The sequence below is a fragment of the Ranitomeya imitator genome, chromosome 1 (assembly GCF_032444005.1).
Source record: "Ranitomeya imitator isolate aRanImi1 chromosome 1, aRanImi1.pri, whole genome shotgun sequence".
NCBI lineage: Eukaryota > Metazoa > Chordata > Amphibia > Anura > Dendrobatidae > Ranitomeya > Ranitomeya imitator.
This window is the reverse complement of record NC_091282.1, coordinates 1,242,841,154-1,242,854,053: the sequence shown is the minus strand read 5'-3', so window position 1 is coordinate 1,242,854,053 and position 12,900 is coordinate 1,242,841,154. Positions and strand designations below refer to the sequence as shown.

General features: G+C 40.3%; 1 protein-coding gene across 3 annotated transcripts in view; it reads right to left on the bottom strand.

Annotated features, from left to right (window-relative positions):
• The window catches only part of CTNNA2 (catenin alpha 2), a 1,798,423-nt gene that overhangs the window by 135,895 nt on the left and 1,649,628 nt on the right, over positions 1–12,900 (bottom strand). For 2 of the 3 annotated variants that reach the window (XM_069745159.1, XM_069745158.1), the window contains exon 12: positions 6,303–6,449. The exons of the other annotated variant lie outside the window; for it this stretch is intronic. In XM_069745159.1, the coding sequence (XP_069601260.1) occupies positions 6,303–6,449 (147 nt within the window). The remainder of the gene's footprint in view (positions 1–6,302; positions 6,450–12,900) is intronic. 3 annotated transcript variants of the gene reach the window in all.

The following is a 12,900-nucleotide window of genomic DNA, read 5'->3' as shown; positions in this document are numbered from 1 at the left end:
TCCAGAATATTACTCTAAAGTACCGTATTTTCGGGCTTATTAGACGACTTTTTAACCCCTGAAAATCATCTCAAAAGTCGGGGGTCGTCTTTTACGCCGGGTATGACGTGTGCAAGGAGCAGTCCTGTATGTTTCCCAAGTATCTGGAGGAGAGGAGACTCTCCTTCAGGCCCTGGGATACATATTCATGTAAAAAAAGAATAAAAATAAAAAATATGGAATATACTTACCCTCCGACGGCCCGCGGCTCTAAGCGGTGCAAGTGGCGGCCTCCGTTCCTAAGGATTCATTGAGCGAAGGACCTTCAACCCATCTCTTCAACCTATCGCTATCTTCTGGTACCTTCCCCTTGGCCTTCAAACATGCCACCATCACACCCATCCTCAAAAAAACTAACCTTGACCCAACTGCTATGCCCAGCTATCGCCCCATATCACTGCTCCCGTTTGCTTCAAAACTCCGTGAGGAACATGTCCATGCTCAACTTTCCTCCCACCTCTCATCTAACTCTCTCCTTGACAACCTCCAATCTGGCTTCCGCCCCCACCACTCCACCGAAACTGCCCTGACAAAAATTACTAATGACTAGTAATTGATAAATGACTAGTTAATGATAAACTTACCTGGAGCAGCCAGTGCCAGGCAGCAGCTGCCAAGGCAAACAGGATCATGGGGTGCATTAAAAGAGGTCTGGACACACATGATGAGAGCATTATACTGCCTCTGTACAAATCCCTAGTTAGACCGCACATGGAGTACTGTGTCCAGTTTTGGGCACCGGTGCTCAGGAAGGATATAATGGAACTAGAGAGAGTACAAAGGAGGGCAACAAAATTAATAACGGGGATGGGAGAACTACAATACCCAGATAGATTAGCGAAATTAGGATTATTTAGTCTAGAAAAAAGACGACTGAGGGGCGATCTAATAACCATGTATAAGTATATAAGGGGACAATACAAATATCTTGCTGAGGATCTGTTTATACCAAGGAAGGTGACGGGCACAAGGGGGCATTCTTTGCGTCTGGAGGAGAGAAGGTTTTTCCACCAACATAGAAGAGGATTCTTTACTGTTAGGGCAGTGAGAATCTGGAATTGCTTGCCTGAGGAGGTGGTGATGGCGAACTCAGTCGAGGGGTTCAAGAGAGGCCTGGATGTCTTCCTGGAGCAGAACAATATTGTATCATACAATTATTAGGTTCTGTAGAAGGACGTAGATCTGGGGATTTATTATGATGGAATATAGGCTGAACTGGATGGACAAATGTCTTTTTTCGGCCTTACTAACTATGTTACTATGTTACTATGTTAGTCACAGCCAAAGCTAACAGACAGTTCTCCATCCTCCTCCTTCTTGACCTGTCCTCTGCTTTCGACACAGTCGATCACTGCCTACTGCTACAGATTCTCTCTTCCCTTTGCATCAAAGACCTTGCCCTATCCTGGATTGCCTCATGCCTATCCAACCGCACATTTAGCGTTTCCCACTCTCACACTACCTCCTCATCCTACCCTCTCTCTGTTGGAGTCCCTAGGGCCCCTACTTTTTTCCATCTATACTCTTGGCCTAGGACAACTCATAAAGTCCCATGGCTTCCAGTACCACCTGTATGCGGATGACACTCAGATCTACCTCTCTGGCCCAGATGTCGCCTCTCTGCTGTCCAGAATCCCGAAGTGTCTGTCAGCCATATCCTCCTTCTTCACCTCTCGCGTCCTAAAATTCAATGTAGACAAAACCGAACTCATCATCTTTCCCCCATCTCATGTATCCCCCCTACCTGACCTATCTATTATGGTAAACGGCATTACGCTCTCTCCCGCACCTGAATTCCGCTGCCTCGGGGTAACTCTGGACTCTGCCCTATCCTTCAAACCGCACGTCCAAACTCTTGTCACCTCCTGTCGCCTCCAACTCAAAAATATTGTCAGAATCCGTTCCTTCCACAGCCCACAATCTACCAAAACTTTTGTGCATGCCCTCATCATCTCCCGCCTCGACTACTGCAACACCCTCCTCTGTGGCCTCCCCGCTAACTCTCTTGCACCACTCCAGTCTGTCCTCAACTCTGCTGCCCAGCTAAATCACCTCTCTCCTCGCTACTCCACTGCTTCTCCCCTCTGCAAATCCCTCCACTGGCTCCCAATTCCCCAACAAATCCAGTTCAAACTACTAACACTGATCTACAAAGCCATCCACAACCTGTTCCCTCCCTATATCTCTGAACTAATCTCCCATTATCTTCCCTCATGTAATCTTCTATCCTCCCAAGTCCTCCTACTCTCCTCCACACTTATTCGTTCCTCACACAACTGCCTCCAAGATTTCTCCCGAATATCCCCCATCCTCTGGAATTCCATGTCTCAACACGTCAAACTATCCGCCACCCTCGGCTCCTTCAGACGGAACCTGAAAACCCATCTCTTCAAGAAAGCCTACAGCCTGCAATAAGCATTCTGCCGCCTCACCATCGCCAGAGCCACCGCCTCGTCCATCGCCAGAGCCGCCGCCTCGCCATCGTCAGAGCCGCCGCCTCTCCCCTACCTTCTGCCTCTTCCCCACTATCCCATAGAATGTAGGTCCGCAAGGACAGGGTCCTCTCCCCTCTGTACCAGTCTGTCACTGTAAATTTGTTTACTTTAAACGATATCTATAACTCTGTATGTAACCCCTTTCTCATGTACAGCACCATGGAATTAATGGTGCTATATAAATAAATAATAATAGATAATAGATAGATAAATAGATAGATAGATAGATAATAGATAGGCAGGTAGATAGATTATATATAAGTATAAGTATATAAGGGGACAATACAAATATCTCGCTGAGGATCTGTTTATACAAAGGAAGGTGACGGGCACAAGGGGGCATTCTTTGCGTCTGGAGGAGAGAAGGTTTTTCCACCAACATAGAAGAAGATTCTTTACTGTTAGGGCAGTGAGAATCTGGAATTGCTTGCCTGAGGAGGTGGTGATGGCGAACTCAGTCGAGGGGTTCAAGAGAGGCCTGGATGTCTTCCTGGAGCAGAACAATATTGTATCATACAATTATTAGGTTCTGTAGAAGGACGTAGATCTGGGTATTTATTATGATGGAATATAGGCTGAACTGGATGGACAAATGTCTTTTTTCGGCCTTACTAACTATGTTACTATGTTACTATGTTATATATATATATACAGTGGGGCAAAAAAGTATTTAGTCAGTCAGCAATAGTGCAAGTTCCACCACTTAAAAAGACGAGAGGCGTCTGTAATTAACATCATAGGTAGACCTCAACTATGGGAGACAAACTGAGAAAAAAAAATCCAGAAAATCACATTGTTTGTTTTTTTAACATTTTATTTGCATGTTATGGTGGAAAATAAGTATTTGGTCAGAAACAAAATTTCATCTCAATACTTTGTAATATATCCTTTGTTGGCAATGACAGAGGTCAAACGTTTTCTGTAAGTCTTCACAAGGTTGCCACACACTGTTATTGGTATGTTGGCCCATTCCTCCATGCAGATCTCCTCTAGAGCAGTGATGTTTTTGGCTTTTCGCTTGCCAACACGGACTTTCAACTCCCTCCAAAGGTTTTCTATAGGGTTGAGATCTGGAGACTGGCTAGGCCACTCCAGGACCTTGAAATGCTTCTTATGAAGCCACTCCTTCGTTGCCCTGTCGGTGTGCTTTGGATCATTGTCATGTTGAAAGACCCAGCCACGTTTCATCTTCAATGCCCTTGCTGATGGAAGGAGGTTTGCACTCAAAATCTCACGATACAAGGCCCCATTCATTCTTTCATGTACCCGGATCAGTCGTCCTGGCCCCTTTGCAGAGAAACAGCCCCAAAGCATGATGTTTCCACCACCATGCTTTACAGTAGGTATGGTGTTTGATGGATGCAACTCAGTATTCTTTTTCCTCCAAACACGACAAGTTGTGTTTCTACCAAACAGTTCCAGTTTGGTTTCATCAGACCATAGGACATTCTCCCAAAACTCCTTTGGATCATCCAAATGCTCTCTAGCAAACTTCAGACAGGCCCGGACATGTACTGGCTTAAGCAGTGGGACACGTCTGGCACTGCAGGATCTGAGTCCATGGTGGCGTAGTGTGTTACTTATGGTAGGCCTTGTTACATTGGTCCCAGCTCTCTGCAGTTCATTCACTAGGTCCCCCCGCGTGGTTCTGGGATTTTTGCTCACCGTTCTTGTGATCATTCTGACCCCACGGGGTGGGATTTTGCGTGGAGCCCCAGATCGAGGGAGATTATCAGTGGTCTTGTATGTCTTTCATTTTCTAATTATTGCTCCCACTGTTGATTTCTTCACTCCAAGCTGGTTGGCTATTGCAGATTCAGTCTTCCCAGCCTGGTGCAGGGCTACAATTTTGTTTCTGGTGTCCTTTGACAGCTCTTTGGTCTTCACCATAGTGGAGTTTGGAGTCAGACTGTTTGAGGGTGTGCACAGGTGTCTTTTTATACTGATAACAAGTTTAAACAGGTGCCATTACTACAGGTAATGAGTGGAGGAAAGAGGAGACTCTAAAAGAAGAAGTTACAGGTCTGTGAGAGCCAGAAATCTTGATTGTTTGTTGCTGACCAAATACTTATTTTCCACCATAATATGCAAAAAAAATGATAAAAAAACAGACAATGTGATTTTCTGGATTTTTTTTTCTCAGTGTTTCTCCCATAGTTGAGGTCTACCTATGATGTAAATTACAGACGCCTCTCATCTTTTTAAGTGGTGGAACTTGCACTATTGCTGACTGACTAAATACTTTTTTGCCCCACTGTATATATATATTATAGAGAGATTGATAGATAATAGAGAGATAGATAATAGATAGAAAATAGGTAGATATAAAATAGATAGATAATAGATAAATAAATAGATAATAGATAGGTAGATAGATAGATGGATAGATAAATAATATATATATAGATAGATGATAGATAGATAGATAATAGATAGATGATAGAAAGATAGATAATAGATAGATAGATAGAAGGTAGATAGATAGATAGATAGATAATATATAGATGATAGATAGATAGATAGATACTGTAGATAGATAGATAGATAGATAATATATAGATGATAGATAGATAGATAGATAGATAATATATAGATGATAGATAGATAATAGATAGATAGATGGATTGATAAGATAGATAGATAATATATACAGTAGATGATAGATAGATAGATAGATAGATAGATAATAGATAGATAATAGATAGATGATAGATAAATAGATAGATAATAGATACCTTCGTAATAGATAGAAAATAGATAGATAGATAATAGATAGAAAATAGTTAGAAGATAGATAAATAATAGATAGATAGATAATAGATAGATAGACAGATAATAGATACTGTAGCTGTGCCATGATTAGAATGTGTAGAACATAAGAACATCCACTGAACTCCACAATGTCCCTATTTATCCTGTAACTGTTTCATGGCTGGATCCGCTGTTTTCTGTGGATCTGATACCCCAGACATATAGTTGTAGTAATGCACATCGTCCATACAGCAGAGGATGGACGGTGAGCAGGACCCGTCTCATTCACACTATACAATTGTCAGTCTATCTGGTGTATATGTGCTGTGCGCTCTTGGATGTCCCTGTCTTTATCATCAATCCTAAATGTCCTTTCCCACTCAGTTTTGACTTTGGGCCATGGAACTGACAGTCTCTCATCAATCAGAGCAATGAACATTTCATTGAAAAGGTTGTGATCATGTTCTTTTTTTCCCCTTTGATTTATGTACTGTGCATTATTGCTCCTCGCTGGCTCTCGTTGAGATGTGACAGGACACACATTGGGTTTCAAAAGACAAAAAAAAAAAAAGTAAGGCAAAAATCCCTGTAGGCCGACAACCTTCACATGACCCTCTTTTGCCCTTTTGTGCAACAGTTTTGACATTTTGACAGGTTTAATAGGCACCCGGGAGGCAGCAAAGGAAGAGAAAAGATCCAAGACAATGTATCAGATTTTTCTAAAATGCTACAGAATACATAAAAAGCCAAGCAAAAGCACTGCTCTCAGAGAAGGGAAAAGCAACAGCCATTAATCCTCAATCCCAGCTATATAAACCACAAAAGAAATGAGCCATAACTCGGACTTTGCACTGTAGATTCTGCAGATACTTAACACAAAGTTTACACGGCATGTAAGCAATGGCAGTCGAAATAGCAAAAAAAAAGCATAAAAGCACAAACAGAAGTGATACAATCCAGCAGACAGGGTGGAATGCAAACGTAATAGAGATGTAGAATAAAGTTGGGATGACTTACCATGGATGAGTCCCTGCTTCCGTTCCCGAAAAGGGCTCCTTCAGCGCAGGAGGGGAGTAGGTCGAGGGAAAGTTGACTATCCCTGCCCCCAGCTATGACATCACCTGCTACGTCATAAAAGGTAGTGAAAGTGCTCTGCACTCCGGGCTGATTTTCAAGAAATATAGAAGAGAGAAAGTGTAAAAGAGTAAAAAAAGAAGGAATGTACAGGTTTGTTTAGGAAATTACAAAAAAAAGGATAAAAAAGAAAAAGAAAAGTATGCACGAGGGTTCTGTATATAGTAAAAAAGTAATAATATTTATAATACTTGATGCTCTAGCCTCTGGTACAGAAGTATTAGTAAAATTATTGGCTCTAGATGAACTTTTCAAATTTGGGAAAATATTAGTCTCCAGATTGGGAAAGGATATATCCCATCATACATCCCCTCCCCAAAATGCCTTTTTTTTACAAGCAGAGCATTTTAACCACATTTAGAGGCAGCTGGTGATGTCATTACTAAGGATGGGTGAATATTTCCACTTATAGCCAATGGACAGAGCGTCAATTTTTTTTTCCATACCAAAAAATGATAAAATAATAACATAATGAGATGCTATAAAAATGGAAAAATGAGTGGATAGGAAACAAAAACAGTGAAATTCATGGGTTACAATAGTATGACATACTGAATATTGCTTACAACGGCCTTTCAAAAATATAAATTACTCCGATTCATTCACCCATCCATAGTCAACACACTTTCATTAATATTTTGACACGATTATATTTTGGGCTGTGGTTATATACAGTGTACAGCAAATTATCAGCAATATATAGAGATTAATAAATCAGTTTAATTTATTTGCCCTATTACTTTATGGAAAACTCAAATATTGATGTGATATGAAATACACTTTGTTTAAAAAAAACTAAACAAAATAAAATTTAATATAAACATTTTGAATATGTGATAAAGAATAATAATTGAAAATTAGATATTGTTCTTAAAGGTATGTTGATGATCTTTTTTTTTATGTTTTCTGATTAAGAACTATTTCTCATTTTCTGTTATCATTCTTGATCACATATTTAAAATTACTATTCCAAAAATTCTAAAACATTACATCTTTAGTTTTGTCTATCAATTAATTGCAAAGAGAAATTTATGACCTTCAATGTGTTCCTATCTCCTGTCCATACAAATCACTTCCTCTAAAGGAAGAGTCAGACAGCCATATATATAACTCACAATGCAAGGCTCAGACTGACTGGCAGTTCTGGGGGCCTGAGCGTTACAGCTGTTTAAAAAAAAAGCTGTAACACTTGGGTCAGGAGAGCTGCCGGCCAGTCCGAGCATTACGTTAAGATCCTTTTATGAGTTATATGACTGTCTGATTCTTCACTAATACACATTGCACAATGTTTCAGTTGAAATATAAATCATAAATATAATAAAATGTACAACTATTTTGAAAATAGACAAATATGTTTTAAAAGAAGACAAAAATAATCAAAATGTGCAATAAAAATATTAAAATGCTTCAGATTAAATATAGAAAAATGTAGAATATTTACATAGTAAACTAAATCCTACTGAGCCTGTTTATTAAATACTTTGCATTTTGCCTTTTGCAGAAGGCATTTATGGGATTATTCTTGTTGATTCTTAACAATTTGCGCAAGTCTAGCAAAAATGAAAAAAAAAAACATTTTGCTGCCATTTTGCTGCATTTTTGATGACCAGGAACGGGTTAAGAAAAAACAGAAAACTTGTTGTGACAACTCAACATCAATGAGAAACATCTGTCCACTTGTGCAGGGCTGAACAATTCTTAATTATGCCAGATGTTATATTCCTTTGTTCGGTAAGTCAAGGGACATGAACCATTGTTTCATATGACACTGTGTGGTGCCCCTTTTTTGTATGCTAATTTGTGGAATGCCTGCTGATTACAGATTGTGTTAGCCTCCTGCGGTTTACTAGTCTGCATCATTTTGAGTACAATTATGCAGTTTAATTGAACAAAGTGAACAATGAGGGAAAAGCCATGACTACCTCTTCCCCAATCCAGTGGGACAAAATGCCCTGAAATGGGAGCTGAGGGACATAAAAAGGGGCCTGCTCCTGTCACCAGTGTGTTTCTTCAGGACTTCAGCCTTGAGACCATGGTTCCAGCTCCTGGATTACCGAAGCTTCACTGCTCAACACTGAACCCACAAATTCATTTTGATCCAGGTTGCGACAATTGGATCACCTGACTTACACATCACTGTGCTCGTTCAGCTTCCTAACTTTGCCACTAACTTTTCTCAGTGGGTGCCTGCCAAAAAAGGGGTACTGCTGGTTGGGATGGTCGGTGCTAGATGCCCTGTAGTCACTGAGGTTCCAATCACTGTTGAGCCAAGGGAATGGTGAGACTCTGTCACTTGCACTATCTTGTGTCCTTGCTGGAAATGTAATAAATGCTTTTAAATATTGGTGACTCAATAAAGTCTTACCAGATTGAGGGATTCGCATCCTGTGTGGTTGGAGTATTGTTTTGCCAATGGAAAAGGAGTGCAGGCATTCAGTGGTATGAGCTTGGCAGCAGACGAGAGCACCCACTAACCATCGTATCTCCACACCTGTCTTTGGCCCTCCATTTTTGAGAGTGTCACTTCCCACCTAATCCTTTAATTTACTCTTCTTCCTTTTTCTCATGTGATTGCATGGGGGGAAGAAGGAAGTGTAGCCAATTGGAATATTAGGATCATGGTGACGTGAATTCAGAAAGCCACAAGTCAGGGTTGACCCATTGACCTAATGCTTTTGCATAGTGGGCTGGACCACACATAGAAGAAGAGAGGATGTGAACTTGATGGAAACTACATAGCAAGGAGATCAGACAAGAAAGAAATGGAAAGTCTGAAGCAGACAAACCACAGGCAGTATTTTGGAAAGATGAATACACAATATTAGACCATTTACAGTACCTTATGCTTACTGCAATGAAAGGCAACTTATAAAACCAGATGTGGAACACAGTAAAAGGTGGCACCATAGAGTAAGGCAGGCGAGCCCAGCCGAGCCACGACAAGGGCGACACAGCAGGGCAGGTATGGGAAAGGCAGAGCAAAGCGAAATAAAAGAGTTTACTTATCTCTTTTCCTGCAGATTCAAATGTCACCAAAACTTTTACACGTATCAAAGCGTTTCAATCTCCCTTGATCAGATTTGCCACAATTGAATACTCAGGAGAGTCACTCAATTATTTAAAAAGGTATAAACTTAAAAAATAAATTTGTATCTAGAAACACATAAATGTTTTAATTTAAGTGATAAACATGAAATGCAGAAAATGTAGACCTGGAATCAAAACTGCATGGTTTACACTTTCATAAGATAGATCTACATTTTAGTATCAGTAAAATAAAGAACTCAGAAGCAACTTTGCTGATGTTAAGGGACTAGATAAAAAAAATATAAATAAAATTCCCCAGCCTTCCCAATTTTTTAAATAAATGTATTTCTATTTAATTTTTGTTAGTATTGTTCTTTTTGAATAGTATTTCTAGATATTTAGTGCTGTAGCTAAAAAAGTATAGAAAATAGATTTAATCCACTCTCAAGATCTATTGCTTGAAGTTTATATGGTCTCCATTGTGTTAATGTTAAACTAACCCTACTGAAGTAGTAATGAGTTGAAATGGTGCAAAAAGTGCTAATCTGATGTTAGGGCTAGCGGAGCTCACCGAGTAAATATAGATGCTTATTATTGGTGCGTTCGCCGTGCAGGAGGAACCTGCTGCTAGTGAATGGTGGCACTATTTGGTGGTATAAGCGAGCTCTGTTAGTTCACAGAGTCACTGTGAAAGGAAATCACTGCACCCTGTAAGACTCACAGGAGCGTAAGCTTACTGCCGAACTGATATCAGTCAGTGGTCATGCAAACACACAATCTCCTCACCGGAGGAGCCAGTATTCTAGGGGCTTATTTCAGCCGGGTCCCTGAATACAAACACAACACACAATCTCCTCACTGGAGGTGCCGGTATTCTAGGGGCTTATTTCAGCAGGGTCCCTGAATACTTATATACATAACCACACTGGCACAAAGCTCATAACTTAGATTGATACTAGCGCATGGCCGTGCGGTCATGCAAACCTTTTATAGCTGTAGCAAGTACAGGTCCTCCCCAGAAGGACCAGTGGAAGGCTGCCACAGAAGTTGAGCACCTTCAGGACCTTACTGGAGGACCAATGAGATTTGCTGCAGTATCTAAGCATGTGACCCTTGATCTCCAACGAGAGATCTTGCCCTGGGCATGGTCAGAAGGGGAAAAGCAGGACTTAGTCCCAAAAGCATCTGCTCGCCGCTGCCCAGCACTGGCTACAATGGCAGAAGCTGGAAAGGCAGCAGTAACCCTTTGCACAGAGTCAGACTGAGCGAGACGCTGGGACCGACATCTCCACTGAGCAGGCTCCACTGCGGCAGAAGAAGAATGGGAGACCACAGCGGAGATGACCCAAGATTCCCCCTGTGCAGAGGCGGGAACTTGACCCCTAACAACTGATTCTCCAGTTTTCAAGATTGTGTAATAAAGGTGTACCCTGCACATAAACTTTGGTATGCTATATGTAAGTCAAACATTCAAGACCTTCTTTATGAATCAAAAAGGAGAGTCCTTAAAAAAAAAGAGGCGCTGCTCATTCCTCAAATGGCCAATGGTGTGGCCGACCACTGGAGTTGATTGTGGTGAGATTACCAGTTAATGAGCAATAGACACACTACAAACAAAATCTGGTTTTGAGGATTACAATAATGATGCAAAGCGGGGTAAATAAACTATAATTAACCTTTTAAACACCACTTTTTTTTCTTTTGCTCTTTGGTTTTTCACTTCCATTGTGGCAGGTGTCATAACTTTGTTTTATTATTAAGTTAGCCATAAATGTCTCATGGCTAAGCTTCACAGGAGGATTGACTAAGTTGACAGTCCATGAGATCCCTGTGAGTCTTTCATCTAATTGCAGTTGTCATAAATAGATAGCAACCTTTAAACTTAAGCTATTCCAGTGAGCTCCAATTATTAAAGTTGAAGGCAGGTGCTGGGTATGTTGCGCACTCTGGTATGAAGCAGGCTCAGCTTCTGAGCAAGCTTAATACTTTGCTTTTTGACCTATGACAAAAAATTTACATCACAGGTTATGATGCAGGAAAGATATATATCTTTGTACCGTGTTAGCCAGTAGATAGAAACATATTTAGAATTGAGACTCCTCAGTGGTTGACACCTTCTAATGGCTAACTGAAGAGCTGGTAACAAATTGCAAGCTTTCGAGACTACTCAGGTCTCTTCATCAGGCATAGTCTAATACAATATCTGTAGAATCACATATTTATACACACCTCAGCAGATAAATAATGCAATCGATAAGACAAGTGATGCGAAGCAGAACTATTATTATGGGAGAGGGATGAACAAAAATATTGGAACAGTTCAAAGATAAGGAGTGTGAAAGTTTTATTGTCCTCTGATTGGGGTCTGGTTCTGTGATGTGATGTCTCCACAAGGTCTGAGGAGCAAATTCCTTAATTAATGTAAAAAGTCATAAATCCATGTGACACATTCATTACGGCACTGAGCAGTAACCAGTTAAAATGGTCCCCAAACCATTATGTATATGTAAAATAACAAACAAAAAAGTACTCTCTCTCTCCAGGTCCATCGTTGGCTCATGCTTACTGCTATGGTCTCTATTTTTTGGCTGCAGTGGTAACGTCATGACTACAGCTCCCAGCACCATTGTAGCCAATCGCTGCTGGCTCTACTGATGTAGACAATATGAGCTTTAATATGGTCACTCATGGCTGGTTGGGTTGAGTGAATTATTTCTTTATACTTTTATTTTGACTGTTCAAACTTTGAAAAATTACTCTTTTGGTTTCGGTACCATTTGAGAGTCACATCTATGCCACAAAAACAAAAATAAAAAAGTGTAATATATTACATAAAAAACAACAGAAGGACTTGTGCAAATGACAGTAAAAATCGAATTAGTGTCATTTGACGTTTTGACTGACAGCACTTGCACCCATGTTATTCTATAGGTCAGTGCATGCTTGATTTTCAGATCAAGAATCGGATGGCACTTGCCAATTCAAATGTATGGATCTAAACACTCGAGTGCAAGATGATTTTCGCAGGCTAACAATATACAGAAGATGGAGAACATTTTTTTCTTACACCTTCGAGAAAATGGGATACCACTCTGATCAAACTCTGATCAAGGTGTGATTCGCATAATCAGACCAATTTTTTTGGATGATAAAAATACTGTCTTGCATCTCTACCCTTAGAGTTTAAAGGGTAAAAACATTTTAAATATTATAGGCATCTTTCAGATTTTTGTAGGTTGGAAACAGGACAGGAGACCTTCACTGATTTCTTGAAGGAGCGTGAAGATGACTTAATTGGTGTATGATCACAAAATAACATCTATGAGAGCCTGATCGAGCATAAGCTGAGGTCCATTTGATTGAACGATCATTGCAGGGAGTCTCAGAACCCAAACCTACACTTATCGAAAATACCATATGTCAAAAGTTTTATTTTATAAAAGTTTAGTTAAGC